Raw genomic sequence first — 17,095 nt, 5'->3', positions numbered from 1 at the left:
AATTCGCAAGCTAGCTAAACAACAACTGTAACGATGTATTTGATAGACAAGTGCTCATTGTGCAAATTTATTTGTTTTCATTTCAATAAAGATTTGGAGATGAAATATAGTTTACATATTGTCAACAATTCAACCCTGCCTGTTTTTCTCATGGTTGCGCATGCATCGTTTTGTTGCTAAAACAACCCACCCGTCTATACTTACCGAAACGTTACAGGTGTTTACATGGTTTTGCAGATGTGCCAGGTGAAATTTCAACAGCAGTACTGGCTGGCGCTCTAAAAAGTCGTTAATAATACTTTCCTGTGGATCTTTTTTTATAACATTTCGACATGAATAAGGAGCAACCGAACAGACAACCGGATGAGTACGTTCAAATGTAAGTATTCAACATTCTAGCTTGTAAGGAAACTCTCCACGTTTTTTGCACTGCTTTAATTCATACTGGATCCCAGAAATCTATGATTTACAGTCTGATCTATCAGGCAACTAGCTAGAAGGGGTCAATTCAGCATTGAACGGTAGCTTGCAAGCTAGTAGGACCTATGCATTCGAGGTTAGCTAGCTAACTTTAGTTAGCTTCTATTTTATCTGTGGCTAGCTGCTAACTTTACGTTAGCTAGCTAACGACGTTAGTTACAAAAGCTGAAAAAACATGACGTTAGCGACAGGCTTATTATTCGACTTACCTTGTGTTGCAGAACTAGCTAGCTAGAATTCTAATGGCCGAATTTAAGTTTCCAATTTATATCACAACACTAGTTAGCTCTCACTACAACCGCCGGTTTTTACAGTCCATTGTTTTTCAAATTCCCCTGTCATCCGGGCAGTTGGGCATACTACGGCAAGACAAGTGGGGCAAACAGCGTGGGTATGTAGGCGGAGGAGTTTTAGATAGGCCTGTGCAATTTCAAATTATAGCACTGCTGACCCTAGAATAGATATTCAAAAGTTCAATAAATAAATAATATATTTGTCATATCATACATTTCAACCATTTATGGATTCATCTTCCTACATCATTGGTTATTTTTATTGGAGAATTAATAATAATAATCTTTATAGTCATTTTGTGGTAGTTAGTGTAAGCAGAGAGGAAGAGGCTTTAAGCAGATCATTAATTATTAAGTAAGTGAGGAGTTTTTTTGTGTGTGGGGCAATGAGAGAGTTTAGTCAAGATAAAAATGAATTGCTATTTTGATCTGTGAGGCTTATTTGATCTAATAGAAGTTCCGGAATGCTCAGGTTGTTACGAGTGTACTGATAGTGTGATGCACATGACATCCCAGCAACTTTCAGAAAAAACACTTTATATCGGAGTTGTCCCTGAGACAGTCTAGGCTAGCAAGCGTCTCACTCTCCATTGAATACAGGCGGTTGACATCAACACCCCTCATCGAATATTCAAAAAAAGTATTCAAATAACGAGATGTATCCACACGTCCAGAGGAATAGGCGGGAGCTTGACAGCTCCCCGTTCTGCTCTGTGGAAAACGAATCACATTGCTAGGGCTGAGACACAAGCATCTCGTTATTATATCCAGTATCTCTGGCAAAATACTTGTTCAAGCTCATCACAATAATTGTGCTTACATTTATCATAGGGTGGGAAATAGTAAGTAAATAGGACAATTCATTCCACTCCAAAAGAACACACACAACACAACAGACAAATTCTTAAACATTTGAAACTTTGTGTTTATTCATACTCCCTTTATAAAAAATGATTCAGAACATGCACTTTCTTTTTTTGCACAAAATGATTTCCCAAAAGGGAAATATTGGCACAGTGCAAGGGCTCTCAGCTTTCCACTTTAACATTTGAATTAGGAAAAAATGTAAGTAAAATAAACATATAGCTAATACAAAAAAAGTAGCCAAGACAGGTATCCTTCTCTTATTTCCCACCCACATGTAGTGGTATGTTTTGGCATACATGCTCGAACACAAAAAGGATGTCACTACAAATGATAGTTGTTTCTTCACCCAATTCACCCCAAAAATTAAATACCTACAGTCTCTGGTTTGAGATACACAAGCACCAGAACATCAGGCGAACACACACCATCGATAGTAGGGAAATGAGGCTGACTAGATGACACACCATGACCTGACCTCAATGTAAAAACATGTTAAAGGGACATTCCACTCTAAAATTAAAATAAAATACAGATGTTTTCAGACTACAAAAGTAGCCTAATGTCAAGATGAGTAAACATTCCACGCCCAAAATGAATGGAAAAGATAAGCACCGCAAATCTGAAAATGACATGGTGCCATGCCAAATGTTTTCATTATTTTTGGATTGTGGCAAATAGCTACTGTACATCTACAAAAACAGATGGGCCTGGGACGTGGAGACCAAAATAACAATTTTAGCATCTGACAAACTTTGATTTTGGAGTGTGTAATGTCCCTTGAATCAATACATTGAAGCAGCCTTTCCATACAGCTTCAGCAACACTGAAAATAGATTGTTATCTTTTTCTTCTTCTGTGGAACATTGTCATCAACTGAGGAAATGAAGAACATTAATATAAAAACATACAGTAACTGAACCAATCAAAGTGCTGCTTAATTGTCTCTCCCAAACACAATAAAAACGGAACAACAATATTGTACACATTATGAAAATAGAAACAATTGTTGTCAAATGTTCTCCCTCTCTATAGTATGCTCTCTAGAGTATTCCTCACACATACAATGGAGCAACCATGAAATAGTTCCTTGTAAAATACTGACTGGTCTTTCAACGGTTAAAGGGTTCCTTCAATGCCTTCTCCTGGAACACTTCACACTGAAATACAATGAAAAAAATAATAATTCAAACTGCATATTTTAAGCAGTAACGCAGGCCTACACTGTAGGCTAATAAAAAATCTGAACTGTTCATGGCTTTGACCACCAGATGAAGCCCAAGAGCCATTAAAGAGACAGGTGGATAGAAAGACAGAAAAAAACTCTGACTCCAGTTCTTGGTAACAGTAGTGACCCACAAATCTCTTTACTATGGCAACATTTCACATACAAGCGTCCATCTTGTGAGCAGTTTGGCAAGGGAAGCACACTTTTTACACGCACAATATTTTTCTTGGTGTAGTAAGAAGGCACTTCAGATAGTTCTTCTAAGGATGCGGCTTAGAAGTCTCCCATTTCTTTGTGGAAGCAAAGATAACGTCATAGCACCGACCTATGGCATATTTATACCGATACACATTTCAAAATAAAATATTACTGTGTCTTTTCCTTTATTGCTTTTTAACATAGCATTACTTATAAAACCTTAGGAAGTCCAACAAATTAATGAAACATAGATTTTTTTCTTTTCTTACATTAGGTACAGCTGACAGTTGTAACATTAGGTACAGCTGACATTGATTACCTCATTTGCATTTAGGGATGTTACAAACTTCAAGTTACAAACTAATTTCAGCCTGTCTCCAGGGGGCACTAGCGTCAGTTATGTCTTTAGGAGCTAAATACTAAGTCCGCTTTAAGAATGATCTATTGTAGATGTCAGATCCACTCGGAGCCCTTGCCCTCGCCCGACTTGCTGCTGCTATTGCTGCTGCTTCCCCTTTCGGCCTTGCTGGAGGTGTGCTTGGAGGCTTGCCGGTGCTTGCGATCACGGTGGGGCTTGCCGGGGTTGCTGTGGCCCTGTTCCTGGCTGTAGGCCTGGATGGCCACCTCCAACCGGTCCTGCGCCTGCCGAATCTCCCTCTGGAGGGCGCCACGAGCGTCCCTCACGCCACCTGACGATGGGAAGTTATCCTCATTGCTGGCGTACTGCCGCCGCTCCTCCTGGGCGATGTTGGCGCGATTCTGCCGGCACGCCATCTTGGCGTTGCTCAGGTCGGTGAAGGGCAGCTGCCCATCGGGCGCCACAGTTGGCGCCATCAGTGTTGGGGGCTTGACGGCGATGTTGTAGCCCGGCGGCGCTGACGGGGCGTTCCAGGAGTAGGGGTAGCTGCTGTAACCATCGCCCCCCACTCCTCCTCCTCCGTCGTGGAACGTGGGCGGCCCCCCGGGACCCCCGCCACCCCGCAGGCCGTACAGGTCCTCCTCGGAGCGCGGTCCGCGGCGGGAGCGCAGGATGTCGCAGATGGTACCAACGCCCAGGTGGAGCATCTCCCACACATTGAGTGCCAAGCAGAGCAGCGACACGGCGTACATGATGAGCAGGAAGATGGTCTTCTCGGTGGGGCGTGACACAAAGCAGTCCACACTGTGCGGGCACGGCCGGCCCGAGCACACGTAGATGGAGGGCACCGCCAGGCCGTAGAGGGCGTACTGTCCCCCCAGAAAGGCCACCTCCAGCATGGAGCGTGCCAGCAGCTGCAGCACGTAGATCCGCATCAGCCCGTCCTCCTTGATGCGCTGGCGTCCGTCATGGCGCACCTTGCCTTTACCCTGGCACCCGCCGCCTACAGCTCCTCCGCCACCACCACCTCCTCCCCCGTCGCCTCCCCCCGTCTCACTCTCCACCTCGGGAACCTCATAGATCATGGGGTCCTCCTCCTGGTCATCCTCGGCCTCCTCCATGCCCCGGTGTTGCCTTCTGGCCCCGAGGTAGAGCTTCCTGGGCTTGCGCTGGGACAGTCCTCCTCCCCCACCTCCCCCTCCTCCACCCTCAGCTCTCTCCTCACGCCTAGCAATCTTGTTGACTGCGTAGCCCAGGTACATGAGCGACGGCGTAGCCACCAGGATGATCTGAAAGACCCAGAAGCGGACGTGTGAGAGCGGTGCGAATGCGTCATAGCAGACGTTCTCGCACCCCGGCTGGCCTGAGTTACACACAAACTTGCTCTGTTCGTCGTAGTAGATGGACTCGCCGCCCACGGCGGTAAGGACGATGCGGAAGACGATGAGCACGGTAAGCCAGATCTTGCCCACGAAGGTAGAGTGGTTGTGGATTTCCTCCAGCAGGCGTGTCAGGAAACTCCAGCTCATAGTGATGGGAGTCTGGGCGACAGAGAGAGAGAGAGGAGCCCCCTCTCCTCCTCACTTCTCACACACGGCCGTCTGTGGTAGAAAAGGAAGGGGGGGGTCAGGTGCTTAAATACTGCTCAGGTTAATAACACACACACACACACACACACACTCCAAACAGACACAGTCAGACCATAAATACAATTGATTGACACATGAAAGAAATTCAGGATCAGGACAACAAAAGCTATTACTCCTTTTATATCAGCCTCATGTGGCATAAGGTGCGATGGGATAGCATTTACATCAAATACAGAACATTGACAGGCCACAGGTGTTGCTTCAAGTGAAACGTTCAGAGAGGTATCAGCCTTGTGGAATAAGGTGCGATGGGATAGCATTTATGTAAAATACATTGACAGGCTACAGGTGTTGCCACTACGGATGTGACAAATGGACAATTTTGCATTGGTTTTCTGTAAACATTTAAAGAAAAAATCATAAAATTCCACGTCAATTTGCAATGCAGAATAATGGTCCTATTACATATGTATGGCCGCCAGTGGCGTGTATTCATGGATGCCAATGGAAGCCAGGCTTCCCCAAAAATTTACCAATAACAAAAAAATACAAAAACATATAAATGTATTTATCTTTCGTCTCCCTGTGTTTCATAATTGTCCTTAAATTGATAGTCCCTCTAAGCGCAAACCAGATGGGATGGCATATCGCTGCAGAATGCTGTGGTAGCCATGCTGGTTAAGTGTGCTTTGAATTCTAAATAAATCACTGACAGTGTCACCAGCAAAGCACTCCCACACCATCACACCTCCTCCTCCATGCTTCATGGTGGGAACCACACGTGGAGATCATCCATTCACCTACTCTGCGTCTCACAAACACATGGCAGTTTGAAGCAAAAATCGCAAATTTCCACCGGTCTAATGTCCATTGATCATGTTTCTTGGCCCAAGCAAGTCTCTTCTTCTTATTGGTGTCCTTTAGTAGTGGTTTCTTTGCAGCAATTCGACCATGAAGGCCTGATTCACACAGTCTCCTCTGAACTGTTGATGTTGAGATGTGTCTGTTACTTGAACTCTGTGAAGCATTTATTTGCGCTGTAATCTGAGGTGCAGTTATTCTAATGAATTTATCCTCTGTAGCAGAGGTAACTATAGGTCTTCCGTTCCTGTGGCAGTCCTCATGAGAGCCAGTTTCATCATAGCGCTTGATGGTTTTTGCGACTGCACTTGAAGAAACTTTCAAAGTTCTTGAAATCTTCCGGATTGACTGGCCTTCATGTCTTAAAGTAATGATGGACTGTCGTTTCTCTTTGCTTATTTGAGCTGTTCTTGCCATAATATGGACTAATAGGGCTATCTTCTGTATAGCCCTACCTTGTCACAACACAACTGATTGGCTCAAACGCATTAAGAAGGAAATACATTCCATAAATTAACTTTTAACAAGGCACACCTGTTAATTGAAATGCATTCCAGTTGACTACCTCATGAAGCTGGTTGAGAGAATGCCAAGAGTGTGCAAAGCTGTCATCAAGGCAAAGGGTGGCTACTTTGAAGAATCACAAATATAAAATATATTTTGATTTGTTTAACACTTTTTTGGTTACTACATGATTCCATATGTGTTATTTCATAGTTTTGATGTCTTCACTATTATTCTACAATGTAGAAAATAGTAAAAAATAAAGAAAAACCCTGGAATGAGTAGGTGTGTCCAAACCTTTCACTGGTACTGTACAAGATGGAAAACAATATGTTTGTGATGACTGAACTGTTATTTAAATTAAGTGGGGGAACGTTCTTAACGTTAAGGATCCCAACTTCGTTTAAACTCACACCCTTAGTTGCCACAAGTTAAGCGTTCAGAGGCATACTGTACGAAACAGTGGTCATCCAGGTGATGTGAAATTCAGTACCTTTCAGTGAGTTGGGTTGGATCAGAAATTTCCACTACAAATAAGGACATGAGATAAAGACAGAGCGCAAAGACAAATGATCCTGGAACATCTGCCTGTGTGCCGTCCAGACAGGGTGGTGATGGATTTGGCACTTTGTGCTCTTCTGTGTATGTGTGTGTGTGCGCGCGTGCATGTGCGCGTGCATGTGCTGCAGGCTATGTTGGAGCCCCACATTTTTCAACTGTGCACCCCCACCAACCGAAAGACAGGGGCAGCAAAATGGGCACCTTTCCATTGAAGACACATGCTTACAGTTACCCAGGGCGGAGTGCACGCCGTATGTTATGGCCATGTGGAAAAATGCACAGACCACCCCTCTGCATCAAACAGAGAAATTCCACTCTTCTGAAATGTATGTACACACACCTACTCCTATCCACAAGCATACACCAGTGTTTCCCCTAGGATTTTTTTAGACTGTGAACGACTATGAGAAGTTCACTTCTGGTGACTTTTTAAAAGGACTTTCTACTACAAAATGCATGAAAATGTAATTATGTTGACACCATCTTAAATATAACTGATGCGCGCCACTGCACTGCAGGGAGATGATGAGGAGCAAGCGGTGGCTGAGAGCTCGTGGCTCTCATTCACGCCACTGCTCGCTCTGTTTGCTAAAAATATACATTGTAACATGTCACTCTGATCTTAAAGGGATAGTGCGAGCCCCTTTTCTACTTATCCAGAGTCAGATGAATTAATGGATATAATTTTTATGTCTCTGTGTGCAGTTTGAATGAAGTTTAAGGTAGTTTTGCGAGCCATTGCTAACTAGCGTTAGCGCAATGACTGGACGTTTACGGGAACACCTAGCATGCTAGCTGTTACCATAGCTAGCTGTGACAAGCAGAGACATAAAAATGGTGTCCATGAGTTAATCTGACTCTGGATAAGTAGAAAAAGGGCTTCATTGCCAAAATCTCACCCTTTCCCTCTAAAAGCGCATCTCGGCAGATATATATATATATACATACAGTACCAGTCAAAAGTTTGGACACACCTACTCATTCAAGGGTTTTTCTTTATTTTTACTATTTTATACATTGTAGAATAATAGTGAAGACATTAAAACTATGAAATAACACATATGGAATCATGTAGTAACCAAAAAAGTGTTAAACAAATCAAAATATATTTTATATTTCAGATTTTTCAAAGTAGCCACCCTTTGCCTTGATGACAGTTTTGCACACTTTTGGCATTTCAATTAACAGGTGTGCCTTCTTAAAAGTTAATTTGTAGAATTTATTTCCTTCTTAATACGTTTGAGCCAATCAGTTCTGTTGTGACAAGGTAGGGGTGGTATACAGAAGATAGCCCTATTTGGTAAAATACCAAGTCCATATTATGATAAGAATAGCTCAAATAAGCAAAGAGAAACGACAGTCCATCATTACTTTAAGACATGAAGGTCAGTCAATACGGAACCATCAAGTGCTATGATGAAACTGGCTCTCATGAGGACCGCCACAGGAAAGGAAGACCTATAGTTACCTCTGCTGCAGAGGATAAGTTCATTAGAGTTACCAGCCTCAGAAATTGCAGCCCAAATAAATGCTTCACAGAGTTCAAGTAACAGACACATCTCAACATCAACTGTTCAGAGGAGACTGTGTGAATCAGGCCTTCATGGTCGAATTGCTGCAAAGAAATCATTACTAAAGGACACCAATAAGAAGAAGAGACTTGCTTGGGCCAAGAAACACGAGCAATGGACATTAGACTGGTGGAAATCTGTCCTTTGGTCTGATGAGCCCAGATTTGCGATTTCTGGTTCCAACTGCCGTGTCTTTGTGAGACGCAGAGTAGGTGAACGGATGATCTCCGCATGTGTGGTTCCCACCGTGAAGCATGGAGGAGGAGGTGTGATGGTGCTTTGCTGGTGACACTGTCTGTGATTTATTTAGAATTCAAGGCACACTTAACCAGCATGGCTACCACAGCATTCTGCAGCGATTCGCCATACCATCTGGTTTGCGCTTAGTGGGACTATCATTTGTTTTTCAACAGGACAATGAACCAAAACACACCTCCAGGCTGTGTAAGGGCTATTTGACCAAGAAGGAGAGTGATGGAGTGCTGCATCAGATGACCTGGCCTCCACAATCACCCGACCTCAACCCAATTGAGACGGTTTGGGATGAGTTTGACTGCAGAGTGAAGGAAAAGCAGCCAACAAGTGCTCAGTATATGTGGGCACTCCTTCAAGACTGTTGGAAAAGCATTCCTCATGAAGCTGGTTGAGAGAATGCCAAGAGTGTGCAAAGCTGTCATCAAGGCAAAGGGTGGCACTTTGAAAAATCTAAATTTTAAAATGTATTTTGATTTTTTAAACACTTTTTTTTGTTACTACATGATTCCATATGTATTATTTCATACTTTTGATGTCTTCACTATTATTCTACAATGTAGAAAATAGTAAACATAAAGAAAAACCCTTGAATGGTATCCAAACTTTTGACTGGTACTGTATATATCGAGGGGCTCCACTGCTAAAATAATATAGGGGAAACACTGTACACACGTGGTGCTTTCAAGACAACTGGGAACTCAGAAAAAAACAAGGTCAAATCATGATGCCAGTTGTCTTGAATGCACTGAAGTTGGAAGTCGGAATTTCTGAGTTATTTTGAACGCGGCAATAGCCTAGAAACATAGACCATTGGATGTTTGCATTCCCATTTATAACATCAAACATTACAATGAGTTGGAATGTGTGGGTTGAATGTACATAATTTGCACAATGACATAAGAGCAACATAGTCGTGGTGAGATGTAGCAGACATGAGGCCCGGAACTTGCTAAATCATAGCTCTATGTGACTAAACATGCCAAATGGCATAAAGATGCATTGTCTTACGTTAGTTAGCGTGTCGATTCAGCTTGCACTGACCTGTCTTGTAGCTCGCAAAGGGTAATGGGATAGCTCGAAAGTAGTTTGGTTACAATGTTCTGTCTAACGTTTCGAAAATATTACCTAGGTGACATCGCCTAATGAACCCCATTTCATCCTCAAAACAGGCTTAATTAATCAAAGCTAAAACAATACATCTGTAAATAATGTTGACGTGTTTTGGTTAGGGAAGTCTTAGTCGCACCATTTCACATCTAGCTAAGGAGTTGTGTGCTTCAATGAGTAGTATTTCTGAAGTTTGACAATGTGCACGAAAGCTAGCATAAATTTGTCCAACATTAGCTTGCTACTGAGCCAGTCAATGAAACGATGCTGCTAACCAGCCACCTACTTAAAAGCTAGCTAGCAAGCTACTGTAGTAGTGCTGCTAACATTATTATGAGTTTTCATGAAGCAGCAGTTCTGCCGCGAGTCATTGCAGTAGTCTCAAGAGTCAGCTGCTTTGCTCAGCTGACCCAACAAGGGTCACTTAAACAGTATAAGCAGCAAGCTAAGCAGCAAGGTAAGCAGCAAAGGTAGAGCTAGCTAGCTAACTAACATTAGCTATGTCAGTAAGCTAGCTACAACAGTAAGCTAAGCAGCTGATGAAGTGGTGACCGACGTTCTTGAACAGAATTATTGCAGGAGAAATACACCGCTTTGTTTGTTTTTTTCTCAAACGATTAAATCACTGTCACAACGTTTGTAACAATTTAGCTAGTTCTTCTGCCTATTTCATGGAGTGTAATGTGAGAGCGCAGTGATATCATAAATTAGGAACGGTTTTCATTTTTGAATGGGGGATGCTCGGGAATCCTAACATTTTAGGATGAGTTCCACGTCCTACAAGACAGGGGAGAGGCTATACGGACACGCCTGGTGCCCAAATTGATGATGTACACTATATATACAACAGTATGTGGACACCCCTTCAAATTAGTGGATTCGGCTATTTCAGCCACACCCGTTGCTGACAGGTGTATAAAATCAAGCACACAGCCATACAATCTCCACAGACAAACATTGGCAGTAGAATGGCCTTACTGAAGAGATCAGTGACTTTCAACGTGGCACCGTCATAGGATGCCACCTTTCCAACAAGTCAGTTCGGCTAATTTCTACCCTGCTAGAGCTGCCTCGTCAACTGTAAGTGCTGTTATTGAGAAGTGGAAACATCTAGGTACAACAACGGCTCAGCCGCGAAGTGGTAGGCCACACAAGTTCACAGAACGGGACCGCCAAGTGCTGAAGTGCGTAGCAGGTAAAAATCGTCTGTCCTCGGTTGCACATTTCTACCCTGCTAGAGCTGCCTTGGTCAACAGTAAGTGCTGTTATTGTAATGTCAAGCGTCGGCTGGAGTAGTGTAAAGCTCCATTCGACTGTGGAGCAGTGGAAAACGTTCTCTGGAGTGATGAATCACGCTTCACCATCTGGCAGTCCGACGGACAAATCTGAGTTTGGCAGACGCCAGGAGAATGCTACCTGCTCCAATGCATAGTGCAAACTGTAAAGTTTGGTGGAGAAGGAATAATGGTCTGGGGCTGTTTTTCATGGTTCGAGCTAGGCCCCTTAGTTCCAGTGAAGGGAAATCTTAACGCTACAGCATACAATAACATTCTAGACGATACTGTGCTTCCAACTTTGTGGCAACAGTTTGGGAAAGGCCCTTTGCTGTTTCAGCATGACAATGCCCCCGTGCACAAAGCGAGGTCCACACAGAAGTGGTTTGTCGAGATCGGTGTGGAAGAACTTGACTGGCCTGCACAGAGCCCTGACCTCAACCCCATCTAACATCTTTGGGATGAATTGTTATAGCAGCAAAGGACGGACCAACTCCATATTAATGCCCATGATTTTGGAATGAGATGTTTAACGAGCAGGTGTCCATATACATTTGGTCATGTAGCGTATGTCACGCAGTGAGAGTCGAGTGGAGACGAACAAATTCAGTTAAATCGTCCTGATGAGCCCTTCCCAGCTAGCTAGTATGCTATGCGTGTGGCTAGAAACTTCAACGAGAACTTGAAACTTGTCTGCCAAAGTTTGGACTAGGGAAAGTGTTCCGAATTATTCCGTTTTTACAAAAATGTATATTTTAACACCGTAGTTGTACATTTTCGGTGAAAATCACTACAATGTGGTTTAGCTGTCACCCTGGCCTGATATTGGTTACACTAGCTAGCTACTTCCCTCTCCGTACCACACAACAGTGCTCGGCAAGTGGGAGGAAGGACACAGCTCGTGTTGTTGTACGGCCGGCTTGCAGAGTAAACTCTCCCCATTGAGCAGTAGACTGTATCACGGTGACATCCAGATGGTTACTACCAAACTCTCCCCATTGAGCAGTGGACTGTATCACGGTGACATCCAGATGGTTACTACCAAACTCTCCCCATTGAGCAGTGGACTGTATCACGGTGACATCCAGATGGTTACTGCCAAACTCTCCCCATTGAGCAGTAGACTGTATCACGGTGACATCCAGATGGTTACTGCCAAACTCTCCCCATTGAGCAGTAGACTGTATCACGGTGACATCCAGATGGTTACTGCCAAACTCTCCCCATTGAGCAGTGGACTGTATCACGGTGACATCCAGATGGTTACTACCAAACTCTCCCCATTGAGCAGTAGACTGTATCACGGTGACATCCAGATGGTTACTGCCAATATTACACATTATTTCTCATGTAGGCTGCTAGCAGCTATCTTACTCAAAATAAAATAAAGTGGGATGGAACAAATTGGCCGCGTTACCTACGGAAGCTACCGCCGGCGACTTGTGATACAGCTCCACGGTGGGAAGCAACTGCTGCCCAGAGGGAAGCAACTCACGTCGGCAAGCAGCACCTCAATACAACACCATTGCACTGGTCATTCGCACCGGCTTATCATAATGTTAACATTTATTTGACACGTTTTAACTTGCACCATGCTGCTGTTGTTGCCAGCATAATCTAGCTAGCTGGGAAGGGCTCATCAGGACTGACTGAACCGAATCTTCTTCTTCTTCTAGCTCAATGGTCTCCACTCAACTCTCAGCTGCGCGACATATGTCATCAATTTAGGTACCAGGAGTGATGCCATCTGACGTTAGACAATGATGAGTATTTCAAAAAATGCTGACGTGTCTTCGTCGGGAAGAATTTCTGGAATAAAGCACACTATATAAATTGAGCCTTCTGTTCTGCACATCAGAGTGTTTTTGTGGATTATGATGTTGTCTGTAGAAAAAACAGACTCTCAGAAACACAAAGCAGTCAGCTGGCAACTTGGCTTTTTATGGTCTAAAATGTATGGATGAAAATAAGACCTAAATTCTGAACTTTTGAAAACAGGCACCCAACAGAATTCCATATTTAACATTTGATGCCTCCAGAAATGCCTTCCAAGTTGTTTAACTGGAACATATTTGTTGTGTTAACACACAAAAGCACACAATCATCAAAACACACACACACATGCGCAAACAGGGACATGCACGGATGCACATATGCACATACAAACAAGCCTTTAATTCATATAAAACTAGTGTCAATCAAACAGTTACAGTTGAAGCCTGCACCAGTCTTCTGTAGTCTTATTGTTGACAGGGTTTGGATTAATAGAGCAGCTTGAACCATGACTTATCAACTCTGGCTCATTTTTGAAGGATAGTAACTTATCCTAACATCAATAGCAAAAAGTTCTTAGAAATCATGTTCTAAACTTTTTTCCATAATAAATCAAGAATTGGCATATAAATCTAATCTAAATAACCTTTAGTTTGTAAGACCTCAGGCTGCTGGGCTCAGATCCATATGAATGAATATAGACAAATGGACCCTTGGGCAGGCTGAATCATATCACTACTTGAAAGAGGGGGTTGAGGCACTGCTATTACTGGAGTTTCAGTCAACTCAGAAATGAAAGGTGGACTGGTATCTTGCTAGCCTCCTCCTTGCCTCAGGTGTTCTAGCAGGAATGTGAAATGATGATTTGTGAAGCTGAACCCAACATCTCCCCCACTGTGTGTTCACTTGGACAAAGGCAAATCCTTTTGGAAAACTCTCATCCCTATTCCCAAGAATGTAAGTTATCCATAAACAGAGAGATCCATATACACTGAGTATACCAAACATTAGGAACACCTTCCTGATATTGAGTTGCACCACTCCCCTTCTTTTGCCCTCAGAACAGCCTAAATTCGTCAGGGCATGGACTACAAGGTGTCGAAAGCGTTCCACAGGGATGCTGGCCCATGTTTCCCACGCTGCCATGTTTCCCACGCTTGTGTCAAGTTGGCTGGATGTCCTTTGGGTGGTGGACCATTCTTGATACACACGGAAAACTGTTGAACGTGAAAAACCCAGCAGTGTTGCAGTTCTTGACACAAACCGGTGCTCCTGGCACCTACTACCATACCCTGTTCAAAGGCACTTACATTTTGTGTCTTGCCCATTCACCCTCTGAATGGCACATATACACAATCCATGTCTCAATTGTCTCAAGCCTTAAAAATCCTTCTTTAACCTGTCTCCTCCCGTTCATCTACACTGATTGAAGTGGATTTAACAAGTGACATCAATAAGGGATCATAGCCATTTGATATCCAAAAAGAAAAGCGAGAGATTTTGAGAGAGAACAAAAATAGCTCAATGAAAGGGATGATAATGTTGCTCTATTTATCAATTACACTTGTAAATAACCCTAAATGTCAACAATATATCTACAGTGGTAAACTGTATAGGATGTAACATTTCTGGAATGCTGTTGGAAGCTATTGAGTTGCTTTTGTACAAGCGACTGGCCGGCCAACTTCAGTGCATACAAACAGCAGGGTCTTTCTGCTTCACGATTGGTGTTCGTTGTTGGAGGTTGAAAACAAAGCGTAAACAACAACCCGTACTTCACGTCGCTGCAACAGATATTTTTTGCTTGAAAAAATGATGATAAGGTGAGAAAGTAATAGGCAGAGTGCGGATTACAGGGGGCCCTGAATGAGACATGAATATCATGAAAACATGCCTTAGTCATGCCACATTTTTTACCGTTAAATGATATGTCTTTACTATTAGGCCCATCATTTTTTTTGTTGCATGCGCATAGGAGGTCCCGTGAAAAAAATAGAAACCTCCCGAATGTCACAGCACAATTCGCACTCTGGTAATAGGCTTTTGTGATATTTCAGGTATTTCCAAACCGGAGGCTATTCTTCAAAAACCATGAGGAAATCAAAACTATCACTATGAATTGTTACATAGAGCACCTTTAAGATAATGATCATGTGAGGCAGAATGAAGGACAGGAGGAATAGGCCTAAGTTCCAGAGGAATTACGAAGGAGAGAGAAATGAACTTGACGACCAGACTTATCACCTCCACCATGGCTACCGGTTCTGCCCAAAGGCTCCCCGGGGCTTCACACACCCAACATGCTTCTCCATTTCTTCAACTACATTCATTTTCCTGAGTGTCTAACTGTCTATGTAGTGGTGGTTTACTGCAACTTCAAATCTGCAGACACTTCATCCCGCTAACAACCGCAATTAGAGCGATTCAAACCTGATCTGGACTGGTGAAATATTGAGTGTTCCGCTTGCCTAGAAGGTTTCAGCAAAATGTCTGGGCCAGCTGATCTGCTTGTTTACAGAGGCATCGTACTCAAGTTTAGCACTACACTACTCAATCTCTGTGCAGTAAAAATGTTACAGTTTCTTATGTTACTATTGTATTGTATATCCTTTAACTTGATCAAACATTGTTCTTCAAGGTGACTTGCAAAATAATGCCAACAAAAGGGGTATTTAAGCAACAGTGTAGATAGCAGTGCTGCAATTTCAACGGTAAATAAATGGGTTCAAGGAATTAAAATGGTAACTACTTGGAAACAAACATGTCATTTGTGGATTGTGGTCTGCAGAGTAATAGTTGTCTGAAGCTGACAAAGCCTTATGACATACCATTTGGTTCAAGACTAGCAAGTACAGTAAATATATACTGAACAAATATATAAATGCAACATGCAACAATTTCAACGATTTTACTGAGTTATAGTTCATATAAGGAAATCAGTCAATTAAATTCATAAGGCCGTAATCTATGGATTTCACATGACTGGGCAGGGGCGTAGGCCCACCCACTGGGGAGCCAGGCCCAGCCAATCAGAATGAGTTTTTCCCCACAAAAGGGCTTTATTACAGACAGAAATACTCCTCAGTTTCATCAGCTGCCCGGGTGTCTGGTCTCAGACGATCCCACATGTAAAGAAGCCGGATGTGGAGGTCCTGGGCTGGCGTGGTTACACGTGGTCTACGGTTATGAGGCCGGTTGGACGTACTGCCAAATTCTCTGAAACGACGTTGGAGGCGGCTTATGGTAGAGAAATTAACATAACATTCTCTGGCAACAGCTCTGGTGGACATTCCTGCATTTTGTTGTGTGACAAAACTGCACATTTTAGAGTGGCCTTTTATTGTCCCCAGCACAAGGTGCAACTGTGTAATGATCATGCTGTTTATTCAGCTTCTTGATATGCCACACCTGTCACGTGGATGGCTTATCTTGGCAAAGGAGAAATGCTCACTAATAGGGATGTAAACAAATATGTGCACAAAGAAATAAGCTTTTTGTGCGTATGGAACATTTCTGGGATCTTTTATTTCAGCTCATGAACATGGGACCAACAGTTTACATGTTGCATTAATATTTTTGTTCAGTATATTTTTGCATTGCATGCAGTGTTGATAGGGGTCATGGAAAGATATTGGGGAGGTGAGGACTTGGCTGGGAGGTAGGAGCAAATTCGTTTTGAGTTTGACATGCCAAATTGACATCACTGAGGCATGCCCCGATGCAAAGGCAATACATTTGTCAGATTGCGGCAAGGAGAGAGAGTTGGACAACATCAGCATAATATTGATGAGAGAAGCTGCAAGAACAAATCACACAGCCTAGGGATCCATTTGCAATAACAAAAAGAGGGGGGCAACCCTGAGGTACACAAAGTTGTTTTTAACTGTTACTGAGTGTTCCAGTGCTACTGTTTAGTATTAGTGTCCCTATAGTATAGTATTAGTGCTACAGCTGGTGGTAAAGGGGACTAGGATCAGGGGGAGTGGATGAATTGAGAGACTGGTTGCAGATAAGTGGTGACCAATGGAAGTGGGACCATGTAAGCCTATATATTTTCTCTCTGTATTTTTCATCCTCTTCCTTTCTATCCAGGTACAGTTACTCACCTACCCTTTTAGTAATGAGAGCAAATATGAGCAAAAAAGAAGCTGGATGCCCTTGCATGACCTGAGTTTGTGA

The 17,095-nt window shown here is 43.1% G+C and overlaps 1 protein-coding gene across 1 annotated transcript in view; it reads right to left on the bottom strand.

The window, feature by feature from the left end:
• Positions 1 to 1,680: 1,680 nt before the first annotated feature.
• LOC123484352 (gap junction gamma-1 protein-like) overlaps positions 1,681 to 17,095 on the bottom strand; it is a 66,581-nt gene continuing 51,166 nt past the window's right edge. Inside the window, exon 3 of the mRNA XM_045214582.1 lies at positions 1,681 to 5,022. Coding sequence (XP_045070517.1) covers positions 3,517 to 4,950 — 1,434 coding nt within the window. The 5' untranslated portion in view covers positions 4,951 to 5,022 and the 3' untranslated portion in view covers positions 1,681 to 3,516. The remainder of the gene's footprint in view (positions 5,023 to 17,095) is intronic.

The sequence above is a fragment of the Coregonus clupeaformis genome, unplaced genomic scaffold (genome assembly GCF_020615455.1).
Source record: "Coregonus clupeaformis isolate EN_2021a unplaced genomic scaffold, ASM2061545v1 scaf0282, whole genome shotgun sequence".
NCBI lineage: Eukaryota > Metazoa > Chordata > Actinopteri > Salmoniformes > Salmonidae > Coregonus > Coregonus clupeaformis.
Note: the sequence above shows the minus strand (reverse complement) of the source record. Positions and strands in the feature narration are given on the sequence as shown.